This window comes from Anguilla anguilla, chromosome 9 (genome assembly GCF_013347855.1).
Source record: "Anguilla anguilla isolate fAngAng1 chromosome 9, fAngAng1.pri, whole genome shotgun sequence".
Classification (NCBI taxonomy): Eukaryota; Metazoa; Chordata; class Actinopteri; order Anguilliformes; family Anguillidae; genus Anguilla; species Anguilla anguilla.
The window spans coordinates 27061300-27084955 of record NC_049209.1 but is presented as its reverse complement, the minus strand read 5'-3'; the positions used below and the strand labels follow the sequence as shown (position 1 = coordinate 27084955).

Here is a 23656-nt window from a genome sequence, read left to right as displayed (position 1 = left end):
CAATCTAGGATTTAAATGCCGTGTGCTGACTAGCCAATCTGACAACTCAAGAATTTGCATCAAAAACCAGCAGATGGTTGCTCTCCATGATTTGAGTTTGAAGCAAGTGCAGCAGGGGGCGGTAATGCACCATAATTTGGTAACGACAAACTCACTCGTTGCAAAGCGGATGCAGTATACGTATTGCAGTTGAACAAAATTCAGTTGCATCAAATTGTTCCTCAGTGATGTCAGTAATACCATTTGGACAATTATGCAAACGAATATGTAACGAGAAACTATACATATGGGACAAATACTTTACAATTAAACTGACATTTTCATACTTATTTTTGGTCATGTTTACATTTTAACCTCCTTGTGTGCCCAGACGTGTATTTTACGAAGCGGAAGCAGTATTAATAAATTCGATAACTGCGCTGCGGAATACCCGGAACAGCTGGTTTTTCAACTCTAATGTTCCAGATTTGTGAGGGTTCCGACTTGTACTCTTGTTATCTAGCTAGCTCAGTAATCCTGCTTTATGAAACAAGTCCCAGGTTAGAGGAATGGTAATGGTTTCATTTTACAAAGGGTAAATGCATAACGTTTCAGAGTTAGAGGGGAAGGCCACACGACTTAATTGGCAAGTAAGACCAGCTGAGCACACGTTTAAAATTTAAATGTGCACTTTTCTATTTAGAAACTGGAATAAATTTGAATTATGGCATAAAACTTGAAAAGAGATGTTTTTATTAAAATTCATATAATTAAGATTCTCACATAAGCTTCTGTTGTCGGGTTGCCCAGTCAACATCTTCAATAGTTTAATGTTTTCGTTTGTTCTGTTGATGAAGAAACAAACATGACAGCATGACCAGGGCTGGATATTCAAAGGAAACAAAGACACATTTGATTGGAAATTCCGAACGCCGTAGACCTCATTGTGAACGATAGCGAACTTTATAACACACTGAACATGATTAACACCTTATTGTCTGTAAAACGCTCAGCATTCAAATCTCCCGCCGTCACCGCAGTCAACACTTTTAATACACAATTTAAATGACTACCTGTTTTCTATTACACGTTTATGTAGTGCTTGGTGTCTGCTATTAAGTTCGCTAAATTTATGTTTAAAAGACAATTTCATTTATAATAAAGAAAAGAAAATAAATCAATAGGAATCCAAATTGGTGAAGCATTGGCCGAACTCGTGTAACACTAACAATATGCATTTCAATCCATTTCCTGTTTCCGGGACTAGGATCAGACCGATTGACTGAGCCGGTTACTAAGATATAAACATAAAATACGGACGCTATCTTTGTTCACACCAGGTGATTTATCAGTTAAACCAGACTAATCCTCCACGGAACAATGGACACAGGTATTAATTATTTACTCGTATCATTCTGCTCACATTTCACTCGCTAGGTAACTTCAGACTGCCGTATTTTAATGCTCGGTTAAATTTCTCGCAGTTACTCACCGTTAATTGTATTGGAACTTTCACCAGAACAACGTCAGTTCCTAACGTTTGTGGGTTGTGTAGCTATACAACATTTCAACCTTGTTAAATGATGGTTTCCACGTTAGCGACGTACTGTGTGAGTTCGCTGTCTAGCTAACTAACGGTAGCTACATGGCTAACTAGCTTGCTAGGTAGCTAGCTAGATAGTGAGTCATGGCTCTAGTGGAACGACTAGATTGACAATTGAACGCTTCGATGGGTAACGTTCGGTAGCTAGTAATGTAATCTACTTCAGGTCATTGTAAGTCATATAACTTCAGATTGTGAGCCCATCTGAACTACATTAGCAATGAAGACAAATGGAGATTGGCGGTAGATTTTGTACTCAATTGGTCGAAGCTACAGACTTGAAACAATGCATGTCCTTTGTATGATTTGAAACTTTGATCTCAGTTCATGCCTTCTGACAGAGTAATGAAAGTCTTTATGTACACTGGTTCCTGGCTCCGTGTAAAGTTGCAAGTCACTCTCACAACACGCATCTGATTCATTCCGTTATGTAGCAATGTATACCGCGGTATAGTGGGCCACCGTTTCACAATATTGAGGCAAGCAAGCCCGCTGCCGCGTGATTTCAACATAAGTGTATACCTCAGGCATTACGGTAATACATTTTCTGCGCGTGACAGATGTGTACTTTCAGAATAAAAGTGCCCCATCCCATACGATCAGTTTGAAAGTAACATCATGATGTGATGAATATTAAAATAAAAACGCTTCAAAAATCACGTAGCCTACAGTTAATATATACCACATTAAGATTGGAAATAAAAATAAACCGTTTCCACAGAAAAATTACACCTCAGAGATAGGTCTTACACCATCTCATAGTTTGACTTAGAGAGCAACATGATTATCTGATGTGGAATTTCAAAATAAAAGCTCTAAATCATTTAAAATCATTTGGAGTTAATGTGTGACCACAGTAAGATTGGTATAATAAGGAAACTGTTTCCACAGGCAAATTGCACTTTAGATAGATAGCACCATATTTCATTGGATCTCTTACAAAGTATCAAGATGATATGATGTGAACTTTCTAAATAAAAGCTCTTCAGAAATCATATAGAGTTAATATATGTCCGCATTCAGACAGGAAATTAAATTAAATTACACTTCAGATAGATATTATGTCATCTTATAGTATCACTTGTAAAGTATATTTTTTAATTCCACATCAGATCATCATTTATAAGTGATACTGTGAGAGTGTACTTTTAAATTTGACGTGATTTGTGGAAATCTGAATTTGGTCATATGTTGATTTGATGCTTTTATTTTGAAATTATACATCTGTTACGTGTAGAAAACATATTACTGTCATGCCTGAGGTATACACATGTGGAAAACACATTGCGACAGGCTTGCCTCTATTTTTTGGCACAGCAGCCCACTTTACCGTGGTCAGTTTTTACAGTAGTCTGGTTCTGTTTTTCATGTTCACCATTTGGCCTGTATCACTGTGATGGAACCTGGTTCCCAAGCATAAACGCACAAGTTGTCGCACATTCCTCCCATCTCCCCACAGCACCGTTTACAGCCTGAGTAGGGAAAAAGGGTCAAAGTGCATGCATGACTAAGCAATATTGCATTGAATGTTTAGAATAGCCCAGAGCTATTTTATGGAATAACTTATCTTAATGCCTACTGATTTCGATGTATTATTTATTCCCGGAACTGTTCTCTCACCACGTTCACTGTATACATCTTTCAGCTTTATCTGGAATGGTCTGCCCATTTTTTGTCTGGCTTTCTCTTCTACCAAATGTAATTCTGTTTGTTGTATTTCTCGCTCCCATTCCTGCTCTCTTACCCCCCTTCTACCCCTCTCTCTTCCTCTCTGTCTGCCTGCCCCTGAGCCCTCATTTTCCCTCTCATCCTCACCCACTATGCTCCCACCTGTTATTTGGAAAGTACTCCCTTTGACGTGCAAACTCCTGTCCCTGTGTTCCCTCCGCTTCAGGCCTGAGTCAGGAGAAGATCTCCTCCTTCGCGAAGCGTTTCCGGGCAGAGCCGCGCTACCTGCTGGCCCAGAATGTCTCCACCTGCATCGACCCGCTGGAGGTCTGCCTGCACAGGCAGACGGTACAAGACACGGTGCACATCTTCCAGCACTCCATCCCAACGGAGGGAAAGCCCGTCACCAACCAGAAGAACTCTGGTACAGAAGCAGAGCTTATGGACCATACAGTCACAATAGATGTACATACACAGAGCCACACACACAGTGTTTGCATGTCTCTGGATCACACACACACACGCATGCACAATTGTCACACAGCTATGGATGGTGCATGCTCTTGACTTACTAAAATGCACATAAATGTACAATTTATCTGCCTTAAGGTGCAGATATTGTGATGTGTTCATGCGGGTATGTAGCTGAGTATTTGCGACACCCATATGTGCTCTTATACATTGTTCAGTTGGAGTGCTTTACATGTTTCAGAACATCAGAATGCATAATGAGGAGAGGAGGCAATGAAGCCTATCTAGGCTTGCAGTTTACTTACAGACTTGGGCTTGGAGTTGGACAACTTTAGGGTTGAGGGTCTCTTCTGCCTCTACTACATGACCTGGAAAGCTATTTCATGCACTGACACCTCTGACAAAACATACTTTCACTGTTTGTAATGTACCTGTGGTGAATAAATGAACAAGTTTTCTTACTGTAGTCAGAGATGTTTCCCCCATGCTCATTCACTTACTCTCACTAATACTAATATTGAATGTAATATTCCTTTTTCTTTTTTCCCCAATTGTAGGAAGATGTTGGATCTTCTCCTGTCTCAATGTGATGCGTCTTCCCTTTATGAAAAAGTTTAACATCGAAGAGTTTGAGTTCAGCCAGTCCTACCTCTTTTTCTGGGACAAGGTAAGACTGCACTTTCTTACTTTTTATTATTATAGATAAAGATAAAATAAGAGATACTTTTGTTGAACCCCATAGGGTAATTTGCCATCTGCATTTAACCCATCCTAGTTACTTAGGAGCAGTGGGCAGTGGCACTGTGAGGGGACCCGTGCCTTCTGAGCTCTCTTTTTGCATTGTGCATAGCAGTGGTCTTACAGCCTCTCTCTCTCTTTTAAATCTCCTGTTTCTCTCCCGTGTTCTCCTATCTCCTACCTGCCCTCCATTTTTTAAAATCTATTTATTTTGTTTACTGTTTCCGCCAGGTGGAAAGGTGCTACTACTTCTTGCAAGCGTGTGTTGAGACAGCTCTGCGGAACGAGGCTGTGGACGGGCGGCTGGTCCAGTTCCTGCTGTCCAACCCCACGAACGACGGGGGCCAGTGGGACATGCTGGTCAACCTCATCGGTGAGCATCTGTGCGGCCGGCCAGACATCAAGAAGTGTTTCTTCACACAGTAGTTGCTGTATGGAATAGCTTGCCAGGTCATATAGCAGAGGCAGAAACTCTGGGGGCTTTCAAGACTAGGCTTGATATGGTACTGGACACCATCTAGTTTGTAGGTTAAACGGTGAGCACTAGATAGCCTTTAGCTGATTGGCCTGTTCTTGCCATTATGTTATGTTATCTTATGTTATTCATCAGGAACTCATAGTGACTCAGAGCAACGTATAATGCAGGGGGTACATGAGTGCTTACATATGATTTATATGAGTACTAGGGCAACACCTGGCTGACTACATGCCCAGACTGGCTGGTACCAATTTAATGATTCTGCTGTACGGAAGACTGGGGGGCAGTTTGTTCCACCGCTGGGGGGCCAGTACAGACAGGCGTTGTGACTTGCAGTTGTTGACTACAGAGGCAGGGGAGAGATGAGAACTGAATTAGACCCAGGTTGTCATTAGTGTGTGTCATGTCCACCAAATGATTTTAATGAGAATGAGTCAGTTGTGTCAGGTGTGAATGCAGAAGTCATTGTTAACGTGTGTTTTTCTTCTTTGTTTTTTTTTTTTTTTTTTTTTTTTTTAAACGTTTGGCAGAGAAATATGGAGTCATCCCAAAGAAGTGCTTCCCTGAGTCTCACAGTTCTGAGGCCTCCAGGAGAATGAATGACATACTCAATCACAAGGTGGGTTGGACTGCTGACATCACACAGCAGTCAGGTGAATGAGAACTTTATACAAATTATCTTAAATGATTTCTGCATATTCACACTATACAGGGAAGTGCGAGTTCTGGGGATTTTCGCATTTTCAGAGCTTGTGGGTACAATAGAGCAAAAAGCTTTTTGTGCAGTTGACGGGCCGCCAAGAAAATAAGAGTAATTTAATAAATGCTTACCCTCTGTGTACTGTGAAATTTTGAGTTCACAAAAAAGTACAGATGCACCAACACCAATTTTTCTGGATCAATTCGGTACTGACTTGTACTGGAAAGAAATGTCTAATAGCAGGTGTGAAAGTGATGCTTTTTAAAACAAAAAAACAAAAAAAAAAAAACATTTTTTTAAAGGAGAAATATGCAGTGTATTGCTTAACTTTTGCACAAATGCACTGTCAGGATATCATGTTACGCTGCCCACATCGTACTGCCATCCTCGCCTACTGCCAAAAATTCCTCATGCATAGATGTCTTCCCATAGGAAGCCATTGTATTTCTGCCCTGATATTTCTGTATCGCCCCCCACTGCCCACCAGCCACCAGCCCTCTGAACGGATCAAATGTGTACAATTGGATAAATAATATAAAACCTCTTTACCACTGGAGAGAAATGCATAATAAGGGAAAATCGCAATGTTGGCAGAAAATGAGTAAATATGCATTGTTACTTATAGCAGCAACACAACTTGTGAACAGTAGCATGTATGTGTAGATGAGTGGCTTAACTTTAGTGGACCTGCTCAAAAGAAGCTGAATTTTTCAAAGCATGCTGGGGAAGCCTGGGTTATGAGACTTGCCACTTTTCGACAAATCCGAAAAGTGGCAAGTCCGGTTACCTGCAAAACTTCAAAAGAAAAGAATTGTAAATTTGGCATTTGCATCATCAATTGGTGATGAGTGCTTTTGTATTCTGTTCAGTCTGCTGGCAAAACCCTTATAGGCACATTTGCTGGCACATTCGTTTGTTTATAGTTTTATTGGTGTTTCCATGAACTAATATTTTTCTTTGTGCTCCATCGTTATTTGTGCAATTATTTCTCACTATCACTTCATTGCCACCCGTGCTTATCACTAACCTTTGTCCTTGTTTTTAACTCATGGCTTACAGTACCTGAGGTTATATGTCCTGTTCTAGCATAATGGCCTGTGGGCCACCCTATGCATAATCTCCACTTCCCTGTGTCATATGTGACCTTCTGCAGCCGTAACTGCATTCCAGCTAAGTAACTTCACAGGAAATTCCTATAACCTGTGCATAAACCAAAAAAAAACCCTAATCTAGTCCTCAACACATCCCTACAGTACATAAATCTGTGACCCGTGACACAAATTTTACTTGTCATTATTTATTAAGCTGACATACAGAAGCATGTGTGGAAAAAGTACACCAGTGCTGCTTCTACGTCCGTTAAGGTAATTGGAGCAGGTGCTGCTAATCAAGAGCACAGAATTCGTTGATCATCAGGAATTGCTACCACCTGTATATAAAAGTAGAAACTTTCACAGTTTGGTCCAGAGCATTCAGGATTGTGTTAACACAGCATACCAACGACAAAAGCAAATTCACCCCCTGATCAGACTATATTATGCTCCAAGAAATTGCAAAGAACCCTTAAACTACATCCAGGGATTTACAGGCCTCTGTCAACATCGAAATGTTGGAGCTCATGCCTGCACCATTAGGACAAGTCTGAACAAGTATGCCTTTCACGGAAGGTTAGCCAGGAGAAATCCTCTTTTTTCCAAGAAGGCAAATGCAAAATTGCACCTGAATGAATCGCAAGACTTCCGGAACACTATCCTTTGGACAGACAAGACCAATGTGGAGTTGATTGGCGCCATGTGCACAAGATAAATATAAAAACGACAAAAAAAGCTTATCAAAAGAGCCTCACGCCAAACAGGCATGGTGTTGAAGGGCTGAAGATTTTGGGCTGTTTTCCAGTCGCAGGACCTGGATGGCTGTCAGTCATTGGGTCCACCATTAATTCCTCTCTAGTAGAATATTCTCAATTTCTCACGGAAGATGTGAGCCCTTCTGTCCCACAGCTGAACTTTGGCTGAAAGCGTATCATGCAATGGGGAAATGATGAATCCAGTCAGTAAATCTATGACTGAATGGCTGAAAAAGAAGAGAATCTGGTTATTTAATGGCCAGGTTAAAATCCAGACCTCGGTCCCAGGCTTTCTGAGGGCTAGGTGAGGGTTAGTTATGTCATAATATGTAAAACCATACAGGGTGTACTTCCTTTTTCACATTACTGTATATATTTATTAGTATTCATTTTGATAACCCAAAATACATCTCGTGTGCACTTACAAAAACAGTAGGCGAACATTGAGAAATTAACCTGGAAGTGAAAAAAGAAATAAATGGCCTGATAAGTCAATATGGGCGAAATAAAAGGTAAACATAAAAATGGAACAATGATTAAAATACAGTGAGAAACCATGAAATCCATGATAAATATACTAATTAAAAAGCATCCTAAACATACATTACATTTTTGGTTTTTAACCCCTTAGCGCACATGCCAAATGTTGCCAATCCTTGCCCATTTAGGGGGTACCTGAAGCAGGACATTTGTACAATTTACAGTACTAACGCAGATTAATTTATATTCATAATTTTGGAAGAAATAAAGTGCCACATATGCAGTTGTCTAGACAAAAAATCAAAAATGAATTTGCACTTTTTTAGTTTGCAATGAAATACTGAGAGATTGCATATATACAGCAGGTTAACCTATACGTGCTGGATCAAAAACTTCTTGACCACAAGTTCATTAAATCTAAGGGTGGATATGTGGAACTACTATAGATTTATGAAGCAAAAACTAAGCAGTGTACCCAGCATCTCCAAATCTATCCAAAATGTCTAAATTATGCATTGCTGTAAATCACAACATATCCACATATTTCACTGCAAATCAACTGTTTTGTCTCAAGAAACTCACTGTTGCATCATTTCAAGTGGGAATTACAAGCTTTCCATATTGTCACACAATGCGGTACAGTACCTAAATGTGTAATAATTAACTCTTGTATGTATTTCTATACTCTGTACTCTCGTATGTTTTCTTGTATGGGGATGGGACGACATGAAAACAATTTTCAACTGTCCACCACGTTTTGGCAATGCTCCAACTCTCACGTCATCACTGTTGCATGCTTCACAAAAACTATTACGTTACTAACTAACGCTTACAGTACAGTGTGAAATATCCACTTTATATAATACCACTAACCTATTTAAAGGCATTCAATTTCAAAAATAATGTATATAACCGAAGTATTTTGAGCAATAATACTTACATAGCAATGATGAAATCTTATCTGTTTTCAGTAGATAGAGACAGGAAATCATTGATATAGTTCTATTCACTCCTGTCTTACACCAGAAAACGATGTCAGCTAGGTCTATCAGCAAACACATGGCTTAGCTATGCTCAGAAGTCCTCAATAATAATAGTATTTTCCAAGAAATTCAGAAAAATAGTTGTTGACAATGTTTCGTTAGCAGCGTCTTTGTTTTACTGCTACCACAGAGTGAATGTGTAATTGAATGCGATGATAAGAAAATTTCTGGTTACGCTGACCTATAAAACGCTATTCCAAAAGCAAAATTAGACATGTTATACATCGTTAGAAAGCTTATACTCTCACCTACTAAGTATATGAATTGTCAATCAAGCCAGACTGTACTAAAAAGGGCAACAACGCCGTAAACAACAGGTGTGGTATTACGCGCAGCTATTTTGGAAGATACACAGGCATCACAAATGCACATATATTTCACAAAGGGATTGTCCAAGACAATGTATGACCATTCAGTCTCAAAAGGGACATCTCTACGTGTAAAACCAACGGTAAGGTTGTATATTTATTCAATATTTAGTCCCGATATTGACTGTAGAAGGACATGGTATCATTTTTAAAAACTTTTTCTCGTTTATTTCGTTATTCAGTGAGCAGTGTTTTCACTGTTGTATTGGCATATCTTAGAGCTATTTTCGGGTTTATCTTGTTACTATGACGGAATACGATTTTTTAGTGGTGAAAGAATATTTTTATGAATGCCAAGATAGACAATATTGTCCATTATGTCATGGGTGGGGGTGTAGTTCTAGATGAGACTGCAGGGAGGGGGGCGTGTTAAATGAACGACCAGAGTGACAGTGGTGGCGCTGCGAAACTCAGTTTTCGGCATAGTTGTAATATATCGTCTACTTATGAAACTAAAACAACGCGTTTCTGTTTTTAACTCGTACTTTGGTTGCAGTAGCACTGAATGTCTGAGTTCAGTAATCTGGGCATGCCAGGGTGCTGACCACTAGGGGGCTTGCGTGAAGGGGTTAAGGATGTCAGGTAATGCAAATTCAATTGATTCGTTAGACTGGAGAGTGCTGCATCTATTGGTCACAGCAGTGCTTTAACATGGCCGTGTGTTTGGTAGGCTGCAGGGTGCTGCATCTATTGGTCACAGCGGTGCTTTAACATGGCCGTGTGTTTGGTAGGCTGCAGGGTGCTGCTTTAACATGGCCGTGTGTTTGGTAGGCTGCAGGGTGCTTTAACATGGCTGTGTGTTTGGTAGGCTGCAGGGTGCTGCATCCACTGGTCACAGCGGTGCTTTAACATGGCCGTGTGTTTGGTAGGCTGCAGGGTGCTGCATCCACTGGTCACAGCGGTGCTTTAACATGGCCGTGTGTTTGGTAGGCTGCAGGGTGCTGCATCCACTGGTCACAGCGGTGCTTTAACATGGCCGTGTGTTTGGGAGGCTGCAGGGTGCTGCATCCACTGGTCACAGCGGTGCTTTAACATGGCCGTGTGTTTGGGAGGCTGCAGGGTGCTGCATCCACTGGTCACCGCGGCGCTTTAATGTGACTTCATAATGGCCGTGTGTTTCAGCTGAGGGAATACTGTCTCAGACTGAGGAACATGGTGGCCAGCGACTCCACTAAAGCAGAGCTGACCGATGCCATTGACACCATGATCGAGGAGGTGAGTGATGTCCCCCTGTTTGTACGTGTATGTTGGGTGGTAACCCTTATGCAACAAAAATATATTTAAATGTAAAAGTATACTGTAATATACTGAATTAATGTATTTCTGCATAGGGAGGCACTCTGAAAAAATGTACTTTCTAATATATTGTCATTCTTAATACATTTTGTTTATTGTATTAAAATATGTCCTTCTACTGAGACCAAAGCACCAATGATGTTTTCTATATATTTCAATGCATTTCTTGATAGAAATTATGGTAACGTTACTTGAACCCTTCAACAAGGCTGACAACACTGTCATACACATGACATATCAGCCGTCACAAGATGGCATAACGGATGAAGTTAGTTTGTCAAATTACATAATACTGTCATATTTTCATTGGCAAACGTTATGTTATGTCAGTCTTATGTCAAAGTGTTCAAGTAAAGTCTTATCGAAAAAATCTTATTGAAATATTGTACATTTCAAGCAAAATGTCTTATTTCACAAAAATCAGTATTAGGCTATATCTTGATAGAATTTTTATGTGTAGCTAAAGGCTAAAAATGGTATCAAAACATTTCATTTCACAAAAAAAGGTAAGTTTGGCCAAATGGCCAAATCAAAAGACACACCCCCAGTAGCCGCTGTCATCCCACTTTGGCTCACGGTGAGTCACGAAATTACCTGAAGGCCTTACATTCCAAAATTGGGAGTTAAAAAAGGAACACGCCTTATAAATTCTTCACTGAATTTACTTGGAGGGCATCACGGGGGGAAAGGAAAGCTGCAGGTTACCGTGACGCCAGTGGGTGGAGCAGTGTGGCCGTGTGTCTCCCTGTAACCGGCGGCCTTCAGCCGGGTGTGTTTCCGCGCAACAGAAGAATACTGTAATAAGCAGGGCTGGGAACTGATTCTAGAGCAAACAGACCCGCGCCCCTGGCTGCGCTCGTGTCGTCGCGCTTATTGTTCCTGTGTTTACCCTCGACGCGGCGAGGCTGTCGATCGTCGGGGGTTGGCGGGGATCGCTCTGGTTACCGCGCCACGCCCGGGGCGACCACCGTCGTTAAAATCGGCCGCGACCGAGTTCGCGTGCCTTCTGTGTAAACAAGGGCCGGAAGTCTCGATGGCTTCTGCCTCGGTCCGACCCAGCTACCCCTCATACGAGTGGCAGAGCGTCGCTTCAGAGATGACACCTCACTGTGGGGTGGGGGGGGGAGGGGGGGTGGGGGGGTGTCAATAACGTATAATAGGCCCTGGTTTGCGTGACGGAGATAAACAGAGGTGGCCAGGAGAGAAGAGACTGTCCTGCTGCACAGCTGCTCAGAGGGCTCTTACTGCTAAACCTGTGAAGCGTTACATGAAAGACTATGGGTGGCTGGAACTTGATTAAAGGATGATTATCCTCATCTGGCCTTTGTTTGAGAGGCCTGTTCAGGGGGAGAGGAGGGCTGGCGCTGGCAGGAGTTTAATAAGGTGTGCTGTGAGCAACTCACGAGGCGAAGGGGGAGGGGGGGGGGGAGGTTGGACCAGGAGAACTGGAGAAAACCGGACACAGGAAATGCCTTCCCTCAATAGTAGCGCCCTCTGGATTTGCCCAGCGGTGTTCCCCTTCCCCCTTTTCACTGCCGTTTCTTTCTCTTTCTCTTTTTCCCTCTCTCTCTACCTAAACCTAACAACCTCTGAATCCACAACCCCCCTCAATGAACGCTGTCCTGAATTATCCCTGGATAAGAAAATGAAATGAAATGACCCTCTTCTCTGGGAGGCGATATTATAACTCCAAAACCTTAAAAAAAAAACGTTTCTCATCTTCATGAACTTCATAACGGTTGATTTGATCCTTGGGGACCACGGGGGATGAGTTTGTGATTGAAAGCTGGGAGGTGAGGGGGGGGGCAGAGGAGAGCCCCAGGGGGCTGCAGGGGCCCTTGTGTCTGTCCTCCTTCTGTCCCTGGAGCTGTTCCAAAATGTTCCACTCCTCTCCCTGCCATGCCTGCTCTGTCCGAACTGTCCGAACCTTCTAACAAGAAACCCTCGCTCTTGGGACCAAACCAGCGTCTGAACGTTTGATCCTTTCTTCTTCTCTTCTTCCCTCAGTGCAGAAAAAAGAAAACCTCCAAATGTTTTCTCACAATTAAGACGTACCCCTGAGACTAATCTCCAGCGCAGTGTCTGCTCCGTTAGGAGCCAGTGCGCCAAAGATAATTCCGTCTGTCCATTGTCTCCCCGTGCGTGCGTCCATTTGGGCTCCGAAAGCACAAAAATATTATGGGAGTCAATGGGAAGCCCCACAGGAAGCCCCATAAAGCCAGCTCCGCGCCTGTGTGTGCGTGCGCGGGCGGGCCGGAGAGTGACAGCATGTGCACAGGAAGCGCGGTCCTGTTTGTGACTCCGCCGGTGCCCTTTTGATTTACATCTCGATTGCGATTGCGATAATACGGCGTGTTTTCCCGATTAGGAGCGGGTGACGCCGAGCCTTACGGGCGGAAGGAAGGGAGGAAATTCCTCAGATCGCTGTCGGAGTTTGGTTGAGGCGCGTCGGTGAAAGCGGAGCGCTGCGCACACACACGCGCACGCGGGACCCGCTTTTTCGCAGGAAGCAGGGCGCCCCGGCGGCCTCGGAGCGGGCTCCCGCCCCGAAACCCCGACCGCCCGCCCGACCGCGTGCGCGTGCGCGTGCGGGGACGGGACTGTTGCCGGGCGAAGGCATGGCCCTGCCGTTGGTGCGTCCAACGGCGTGCGGGCAGATTAAGCTTACCGCTTTCGTGTGTGTGTGTGTGTGTGTGTGTGTGTGTGTGTGTGTGTGTGTTGGTGTGTGCACGCGCGCGTGTGTGTGCGTTCAGGTGTTCCGCGTGGCCAGCGTGTGCCTAGGCAGTCCACCCGAGACCATCTGCTGGGAGTACAGGGACAAGGACAAGAACTTCCACCGAATGGGCCCCCTCACACCCCTGCAGTTCTACAAGGAGCACGTCAAGCCCCTCTACGACATGCAGGAGAAGGTAGGGCGCACTCGAAACGCCGCGGCGACAGCCCCGTCCTCCGTGCCCCTCAGCGCGGCTGGATCTGAGCTGGTCTGTGTGTCCCTCCGTGCCCACCGTAGGTCTGCCTGGTGAATGACCCCAGGCCCCAGAACCCCTATGGGAAGATGTACAGCGTGGAGTTCCTGGGGAACATGGTGGGCGGCCGCCGAACACTCTACAACAACCAGGCCATACAGCTGCTGAAGCAGACCGCAGCCAACTCCATCAAGGAGGGAGAGGTGTGTGTGTGTGTGTGTATGTAGGTGTGTGTGCACGTGCGCGTGTGTACATGCGCACGTGCGCAACCATGCTTTTTTTTTTTTTGTATTTCTGTGCATTCATGTCTGTGTGCGTCTGCACTTGTTTGTGCGTGCGCACGCACGGTGTGTACGTGTGGTCGGGGCGGTCCGTGCACAAGCGCTGCGTTTCATCGACGGTTCTGTCAGGCTGCTCCAGGCCAGCTCTGTCGTCGTCCCTTTATTTTCCGGGGTCATTTTGTTTGAAGTGCGCCCGTGTCGGGGGTGTGTGTCACGCCTGTTCTCCCTTGCAGGCCGTGTGGTTCGGCTGTGACGTGGGGAAGCACTTTCACGGCAAGCTGGGCATCAATGACATGAACGTGTGAGTATTCATCAGTCAGTACCTTTTATGAGCCAATCTGATATCCACCACAGTCTTAAAAACAGTTGTTTTTTTACTTTTAATTTTTGAAGAGAGATCCTTTTCATCCGCTTTTAGCTCTGCCTCCCCTGTGTATGTTCCTGCGTTTTATTGTCTGGGCAAATTTGCGGTCTTGATGACGGTGTGTCTGTGTATCCGTGAGTCCTGTTTGCTCGTCTGTCTGTACCGCCTGTCAACATTCCTTCCTCTCTTTCTCTCTCTCTCTCTCTCTCTCTCTCTCCGATTGGCCGTTCCCAGGTTTAACCACGAGCTGGTGTTCGGGGTCTCGGTGAAGAATCTGTCCAAGGCCGAGAGGCTGATGTTCGGGGACTCCCTCATGACCCATGCCATGATCCTCACAGCCGTCACAGACAAGGTACTGAGCACAAAGGAGCAGGGTGTGGGTACTGAACACAGTGAACACGGGGGGAAATACGGCACTGGACACAGTGAGGGAGAGAGAGTAGGGAGGGCTGCATAAGGGCAATGGACAGAGAGAGACCGAAATGGAGAGGGGGAGAGAATTGGGGGACTGAGCGCAGAACGAGGGTGCTGAACCCGAGGGGGAGGAGGACTGAAGTCGGTGAAGCGGAATAACGAGCAGGGCGAGGGTTGGGATTTGGCCGGCGTGAGGAAGCCGAAGCAGGACCTCCCGCGGGCTCCTCCTCCTCCTCATATCCAGTCTGTGTCACCGGCGTCCGGCCCCTTTTCCTCCCTCAGCGAGGAGGTGCTTTCTTCGGTGTCAGTTTCCCCCATAATAAGCGGCTCTGGCTGTCTGCTCCTGTTTCCGTTTCCGTGTCTGTCCTGAGCAGCCGGACAGTGCGTTCTGAGTGCATAAAGACGGAAGGCCTGTTTTCAGCAGTAAGGACCCTGTTCCTCACGAACACTTGAACGGACTTTGTTTGCCTTACGTTACATTACATTCCATTACAATCGCTTAACAGTCGCTCTTATCCAGAGTGACTAACAGAAGTGGAGAACGTTACTGTTTGGCTGAGTACAAAGGTGCGTTATCACCAAAGGAGGTGAAATAAGTTGCCAAACAAACCAGCAATTAGTGTTGTAACTTGTAAGCAAAATTAAATGCCGTGACCCTGCTTACCTTCGTTGCACAGCTATACCTAGAACATATTGTTTGACAGTAATCTATGTTTAAATGTATCTGTCCCTATCAAATAAACATTAAAATAAAAAAATAAACATTGCCATCCCATGGAAATCTTAAAATCCCTATCCAAAAATATCCAAAAAAGAAAAAGGATAGCTAACCCGGTGATATGGAAGCAAGAGACGTGACCCGGAAGGAGATGATCAGTGCCTGAGCAAAGAGCGGGGTTGGGTAGGTGGTGAGGAAGGGGCGGAGTCTCCAGATGTTGTACAGGAAGAACACTCCCAGTAAGCCACTACAGTGTTCTTGGAAAGGGACAGTTAGTTGTCCGGTACTACTTCACGTTTTCTAGCAGTTGAAGAGGTCAGCACTGCAGTAGGGGTGTCATGGAGTGAGATTTTCATGGCATGATAACCTTGTCCAAAAATATCATGGTTTTACGGTCTCACAGTATTATGTGGCAATTTACAAAATGCACAAACAAGTAGTGAAAATTAAAATATAAATTTATTATCATCATAACCTGATCAGGTAACACACACACGGCTGTGATGATTACTGTTGCAATATCAGTTATATCCTTTTGTTAACAAGAACACTTGCTAACAAGAGGTTTTGTAAACGTAAATAGTAAAGACTTGGAACCAGAACAAAAGAAATCATTTGCAAGCCAATGGTGCTCATCTGGTATTGGGTTATCTGACTTTCCACGGCCTGTGAGTCACGGTCTGATAGCAGGAATTGATCACAACGCAAAACGGCCCTGTCCGTGTGTCCATCAATGGTTTCTTCAGCATAATCTGTGTGTAAGCTACACCCCAATAGCGTGAAAATGGCGAATATACTATTGGCGTACATACTGAGGGCGTTGCCATTATTCGATTTAATTTCTTCCAAATCCATGCGAGACCTCTTCGGAGGAGGCACGAATGAACAAGGTGCCATTTGCACTGTCTTCACACGCCCGCCGGTGGAAACTTCACGGACGATGTCTAACATTTGGGCCGTAGGTAAGTAACAGCTGTTTAAGAAGGGCTTAAATACCCCGGGCCGGAGGTTAGCACATCTCGGACCGCCGCTGCTGTGTTTGCTCGCCTCGTCCGTAGGAACACACAGCGTTCGGGCACCAGCGCGCTGTTTGTTTTTTATACGGGAAGCCTAAAACCTCACGCCTTCGGGAAAGCGTTTGTACAGCTGTAGGTTCGTCAGAGATTGGGTGGGCACAGGGTGGGTGGGGTGGGGGGGGGGGTTGGTTGGGTGGGGGGTGGCTGGGGTGGGGGGGTAAGGGGGGGGTGCACACAGGCCACGGCGAGGCCTATCCACTGGACTGCAGGGTACAGCTGACACTGACGCTTTCTCTCTTTCTGTTTCTCTACCTCTCCCACCTTTTCCATCTTCCTCCTTTTTCTCTCTTTCCTCTCTCCATCTCTCTTGTCTTCTCCCTCTCTCTCCCCCTTTCTCACTCCTCCCTTTCTCTCTTTCCCTCTGCCTTTCTCCTCTCTCATGCTCTCTCATTCCTCTTTCTGCTTCCTCCCCTCTCTCCCTCAGGATGGGAAAGAAGGAGAATATGAGAAGTGGAGAGTGGAGAACTCCTGGGGAGACGACCGTGGGAACAAAGGTGAGGTCTGAAAAAGGAGGCGTGCAGTTATGAAGGGCCTGGTTCCTGCCCTCCGAGGCCCCGGAGCTCGGCCTGATTGTACTGTACTTATGTGGGACTCATTTCCCCTCTGTTCACCTGCTCCGGCAGCTTGGAATGCTCTAGAGAATAATGTTCACTCTCCTGCTCTGTGCCCCCCCCCCCAATCTCATTCATGGCCAGATTTGAGGAGAGTAGCCGAAGCATTGTTCTGTTATGAGTCTCTTAAGTGACCTCACAGGAGAATGGAATTGTTTTGTTCATTCACTTAAATGTGAATGTTTGTTTTTCTTTTGATGCGTCTTGAAGATTAGGAGTCTGTGTGTGTGTGTGTGGGTGGGTGTGTTTGTCTTTCTTGAAGTTAGTTTGTTGATGTTCATGTGTCTTGAATCTTGTCTCTGTGTTTCTTGTAGTTTTTGTAGCCCGCAGTGAGTTCAAGTTATGGTCCTGGCTTGGTTGAACCACTCCCGCTCCAGAATTTGACCAAAAAAATGTCAATTAAAACAAATAGTGTGGCAGCCAGGAGTAGTAAGCAAGCAGGGAGTTTAAACCGATTGAATTCCGGTGCGCCAGAGAGAGAGAAGCACGCTCAAGCACGCTGCAAGTTTGTGCTTGTCTTGTTTCATATCTGTCATAAAATTTCCCCATGGAGTGTAGGGTACTCTGAGCCTGACCCTACCGAGCATGTTCTAGAACCGGAACCAGTGCGTACAGGCTGTTCCAGCCGGGAGTGTAAACTGGGTGGATTTTGGGGTGAGCAGCTGACTGCGGCCCCACAGCCCAGGGACCGTGGGCCTCAAACCTAGTCATCCGTGAAAGACACACAAAGCATTCTTCCCCGAGTCAATCCCATACTGTTAATCTGCAGTTGTACAAAGAAGAATGATAACAAACAAGCCCCTCAACCTCACACATTTCCTGTGAATCAGAATCCGAGTGTCGTTTGCGTAATCTTATCCGCAGCAAATAAAACATTAGTTAATGGCTGTATTAGTAATGTACATGGAGACTATTAGAATAAATTCAATGTATTCTGTTGAGAAACATGCCTTGTGCGTGCGTGAGCGCGTGTGTGCATGTGTGTGGTGAGCTTCCAGTTGAAAAAAAGTGTAAAGACCGCAAACGGGAATGCTAGAAACTCCAGAGAATGGAAGTGCGTTGTGAGGGTGTGAGAACTGCTTTCTGTATGAGGCAAAAACCAGATGATGTCATGCCATTCTGTCACACTTACATTTATTAGTAGCTTATCCTGAGTTAGTAACACCTTAATTGCCATTGTAGCCCTGAGCGAGGTAATGTCCCTCCTCGGAATGAAACCTGCAACCTCTGGGTTGAAAGCACAGTTTCTTCTGTACACTCACACAGAGTTATTCTTGTGGTCAACAAATCGACTTCCACCTTGAAGCAGCGGGTAGCACTTCTTAATGCAGGTTGCTTTGTTTTGCTTGGGTTTATGTGGGAAGAGGATATAATCATATTGAAACTGATTTTTATCCCAAGGCAAGATACCAAGTCATTTCCCCATAACTTTTACGCAAAGCAGAAACTCTTCCCACAGCCCTTAGAGTCGGTCAGTCGTGTTAAGCAGCAAACGTGTATTCGGCCAATGGTCACCCAACTTCCCCATCTCATTAACCACTTTAGGAGCAAATCTCTGTGACTCAAGTTCTTTTTTATTTCTTCCCACATATATATCACAACCTTACTCGGTTCCTCTTATGATCCAGCTGGTGGAACCAGCAGTTTGGAATCGACTGCGTCAGCAAAAGACATCCCCGCAGAGAAAAAGGGCATAGCAAATCTCAAGTCTCGGTTTCATCTCTGTGTCCACACACTTGTTTGATCAAAAAGATTAAATGTACGCTATGTACATATTTGTAAGTGCATTGCTAAAAAAAAATAATGAACTTTGAGCTCATACTAATCTGGCTGTTCTCATAGCTGAAGCTCAATGAGGTGTGCGAGTGAATGCTCCCTAAAGGCAGTGGAGAATAAAGAATTACGGAGTGCTGCTCATGTAGTTTTAATGGCATCAATGGACTGCCAGTTTTTTAAGGAAACTAGATCATTTGGCCTTTTGCCAGCTTGAAAGTGTCACTTGAACTCACTGGGGTGACTTCTCTTATGGAAATGGAATCTATATGTGCATATACCGTACTGTGCAAAAGTCAGACACCACCCTTTCTTTCATTCAATTTCCAGTCAAGCCAGCCCATTAAGTGCTAATTTTTTCCCCCAGTGTCAGGCAATAATGCAGGAAATATATATTGAACAGAAATGCTTCCATCATTACATTTATTTTTTTCTTCTTTCGGCTGTTCCCGTTCAGGGTCACCACAGCGGATCGTCCTGATCCGCGTATTTGATTTGGCATATGTTTTTACGCCGGATGCCCTTCCTGACGCAACCCTCCCATTTATCCAGGCTGGGGACCGGCACTAGGAATGCACTGACTTGCGCATCCCCAGTGGCTGGGTTTTTGGGGCATTGGCCAGGATACGAACCCGGGCCACCGGCGTGGCAGGCAGGAGCTCTACCACTGGGCCACCAATGTCCCTCTTCCATCACTTCATAATACATAATATCCGATCTATCAGTATTTGTCCACTTTCTTTTGTCCATCCTTTCAATCCACAAAAAAGTTACAACTGTGTCCTCCCAACAAAAGTTGTTACCAAAACTGGAGTTCAGAAGATTATTGCACAATACAGAGAAAATGGGACTCCTGACAACCGTGCCAGAACTGATAAACCACCAAAACACTCGCCATCACAAAGACTGTACTTGAAGATTTTATCTTTGGGCAATAGGAAAAACACTTGCTTCAGATCTGATTAAATCCACCGGTGTTTCTGTCAATCCTTCCAAGAAGACAATTCAATGCAGTGGGTCTGAAAGAATCAATAGCGGTCAAAAAGCCACTACTGAGGAAAGGAAATGAACCAAAGAGAAGCAGATTTGCACTGGTACACCGAAACTGGACACCTGAGATTTGGAGTAAAGTTTTATGGGTGAGTCTAAATTTGAGATTTTTGGAAGTAAGAGCAGGCAGTATGTACACCGCCGAAGCTATGAAAGAATCTCGAAACCAATGGCTACAACCATCACTCAAGCATGGTGGAGGATCGGTGCAAGTTTGGGGTTCTATTACATCTGGAGTTGGTGATGTGTTTTTGATTGAAGGCATCACGAATGTTGATAAATACAAATCTTAACATATGAAATGCCGTCTGGACAATGTTTGATTTGGATCAAATTCAGGCTACTGCAAGACCCCAAGCACACTACTAAGATCAAGCTGCTGGTGTTCTCAACAATGGACTGGCCACCCCAGAGTCCAGACCTTAACATCATTGAATGTGTTTGGGATTACTTGGATCAATGGAATCAGAAAATGCAACCAACTTATGAGACTAACTTTGGTGGTGTTTACGAGAAGCATGAAAAGATATCCCTGCTGATTTCTTTGGAAAACTCAGAGCTAGTCTCCGGAAAAGAACAGACGCTGTAAAAAAGGCGGACACACTAAATACTGAAAGATTTGATATTGTCCATAGTTGTGGATGTTTTGTGTAATTTTGTGTTAAATACGTTTGCTGACTCTGACATTATTTTCTGACACTGAAAAATTAATAACTTGAACTTAATGGCTGTTTTCACTGGAAACTAAAAAGGATGGTCTCTGATTTTTTGCACAGCACTGTGTATATATATTTACAAACACACACACACACACACGCACACACACACTCACTCCAACCACTTTATTAGGTGCTCCTGTTTAGTACCCAGTGGGACCCGTAGCCTGAATTTTTCACGGCATGGATTCAAGGAGCTGGAAACATTCCTTAGGGGATTTTGGCCCATTACTCAGTAAAATCACACAGTTCCTGCAGATTTTTTGGCCGCACATTCATGCTGCAAAGCTCCCGTTCCACCTTATCCCAAAGGTGCTCTGTTGGATCTGGGGACTGTGCAGGTCATTGGAGTAAACAGAAGTCACTGTCATGTCCGTGGAATCCGCTTGATATGATTTGTGCTTTGTGACATGTACCATTATCAGGTACATTACCCGAATGGACGTTGGTGTAATTGTTCTCTCCCCTCCTCCACAGGTTATCTGATCATGACAGATGATTGGTTCTCAGAATATGTATACGAGGTCGTGGTGGACAAGAGGTTTGTCCCAGATGAAGTCCTGGAAGTGATGAAACAGGAACCCGTTGTACTTCCTGCCTGGGATCCAATGGGGGCCCTCGCGTAACCTTGGAAACAGGATGCTGCCTTGCCTTGGTCTCAGCCCTGGTCTGTGTGACTCCGCCCCATCTCTCTCTGGGTTTACCCTCCTGGACAATGGACTGTTCTACACAAAATCTCTTTTTTTAAAACTGGAATTAGTCTACAACTTTCCTTTTGCGTTGTCGGTCTCTCCATCTGTTGTTCCATGCATTTCTCTTTCTTCCAGTTCTGTTATTCATTCAGCAAGAATTTTTATTGTGCACTGCTTGTGAACATGCCACCCCCCCACCCACTCCCCAAAAAAATGGATGGTCATGGGTTCAATAATCTGTGCGTCAGTGAGCTTGGCATTTTCAGTCACAAGATTTATATTGTGATTACGACTGAACACACAACCTTTTCTCCATCCAGTACGCAACACGTCCCCTTGCTTCGCCAGGGATCAGCGAGAGACAGGCTGAGCCTAGTGCCAAGTGTGGCGTGGGTGAGTTTGTCATACACGTAGAATGAGAGTGACCAGACAGGTTCTCCTCGCTGTTACTACGCAGCCCATTTGTTTGCCAGACCCACTTACCCAGAACGTATTGCAAATCCATCATGGTGAGATGTGTTATACGCACAGAAGAGCCGGCCCAAGAAGAATAATACAAGGTACATGATAGCCAGTGACAGTAGCTGAGTCTTAACTGAATAACAGCAGTGAAGGTATATCATTTCTCATATGAATTCTCAAACACATTTCTTAATGATGAAAATGCACAAATAGCACTGAAAAACTTAGTTGCTGTCCTCCAGTGACGGCAGTTTTAAGGACTGTCTTGCAGTATATAAACCAAACCAAACCAAACTTTGTCCCTATCTATTATTTCTATATCTATGGCGCAGAAGCTCCTTTCCCCTTCCAGTACACCTCCCAGCTCTGTGAGCTGTCCTTCATTGCCATTCTTCTCAATAAAGCCAAGTGGTCTAGCTCAGCAGTGGAGAAGAGGTGTGTGCGCATGTGCGCATATGTGCGTGTTCTCATGTTGAGTCAAGTCAGACGGGTAGGAGGAAAATGCATATTAAAGTGGAATATACAGACCTCTGCGACTATTGTATGTAATTTTTGGAGAAAAAAAACAACGTATTGTATAAACCCCTTCAGTGATTTCTGTGCCTGGTTGTCTTGCTTCCCTGAAGTGTGCCTCCTACTGCTGAGATGAAGTACGTGCATGCATTACATGGAGTGTTCTGTCACTCTGCTCATTCTTTTTCTTTTTTTTTTTGGGCCACTGGAGAATTTGTCTCCTTTGCAAGTGATAAGCTTGAGTTATCACCCTCCCCTTCGTTCTTCCGCTCTCTCCACTCCCTCTTTATCTCTCCCACTCTTTCTCTGTACTTTGTCTCTCTCTAGCCTTCTCCCACTCTCTCTCTGTCTTTCACTTCCTCCGTCTTTCTCTCCCCTCCTGTCTCTCTCTCTCTGGACTCTCTCCTTCCTGAGACAGTGCACTTTCTGACGTGTTGCAGCCAAGCCTGGATCCTTTGGTGTTTGTCCCGTTTCTCAGTAACTAGTTGTTTGAGCCCCATCTACGCAGATACAAACCATTCTTTTTGATAATTTGAGCTTGGAAGCAAAGTCTCTGCCTCTCAGGATATAGTACACTTCATCTGCTGTCAATTTAGCTCCTTACCAAATAATTTCCCATCTCTAAAGCTGCTTAGAGCAGCCAAGTTTCCTAAGGCACTGTCAGTTTGTCCCCGTTAAAGACTATCCCTGGAAACCTGCCACTGGCCCGTGTGGCTGTGACAACGGCAGAGATCCAATAGAACCGGGACAGAGATCAGAAAGAGGGAGCAGATCTACGGCAGTGGCTTCTTTTAAAATGAACTAGAGATGAGCAGCTGTGTTCACTGGCTTCTATCTCCCAGAGGTTTACTGCTGAAAAGTCATGAGGAGTTTTTTTTTTGGGGGGGGGGGGGGGTGTTCATGTGCCTCAGGAGCAAGTGTGCAATGTCGTCCAAGAACACTTAATCTGTATGCTGCGTTTCTGATCGCAAAAAAAAATCCAGGATCCCAGCTCAGGCTGCCAAAAGAGCTTTTCTCCAGCCTCATCAACTGGCACAACTGTATGTTTGCTGGGATTGTTCTCTTAATCAGCTGGTATGAATGAGAAACTACTTTCCTTGATGTTCATTTACTTTCTGTTGTTTCATCTCAATTTTTTTACTCTCTTCCTGCCCATTTATTTCAATCTGTATGTCATTATATATGTTTATTGAGTGAGTAATCTTACCAAATATGGCAGGATTTGTTTTCAGAAGTTCCCATATCATGCCTTCTTAAAACTCTGTCTTGCTCAGACAGACCTCATTGACCTCATAGGCGATGACTTCACTAAATATGAGAGCTTGAGGCAAAGAAACCTCTTTCAAGGTA

General features: G+C 44.4%; 1 protein-coding gene and 1 long non-coding RNA gene across 2 annotated transcripts; one reads left to right on the top strand and one right to left on the bottom strand.

Moving 5' to 3' along the window:
• Positions 1-711: 711 nt before the first annotated feature.
• LOC118236291 lies at positions 712-2026 on the bottom strand. Its single transcript, XR_004767012.1, has 2 exons — positions 1472-2026; positions 712-824 (listed from the first exon to the last, which is right to left on the bottom strand). It is a non-coding gene; the product is annotated as an uncharacterized LOC118236291 (long non-coding RNA).
• Positions 1214-22387, top strand: blmh (bleomycin hydrolase). Its single transcript, XM_035434514.1, has 12 exons — positions 1214-1369; positions 3477-3674; positions 4279-4388; positions 4691-4832; positions 5468-5556; positions 10497-10589; positions 13424-13579; positions 13681-13839; positions 14151-14218; positions 14516-14633; positions 16914-16983; positions 21117-22387. The coding sequence occupies exons 1-12, from the start codon at positions 1360-1362 to the stop codon at positions 21263-21265; spliced, it is 1362 nt and encodes a 453-aa protein (XP_035290405.1). The 5' UTR covers positions 1214-1359; the 3' UTR covers positions 21266-22387.
• The last annotated feature ends 1269 nt before the right edge of the window (positions 22388-23656 follow it).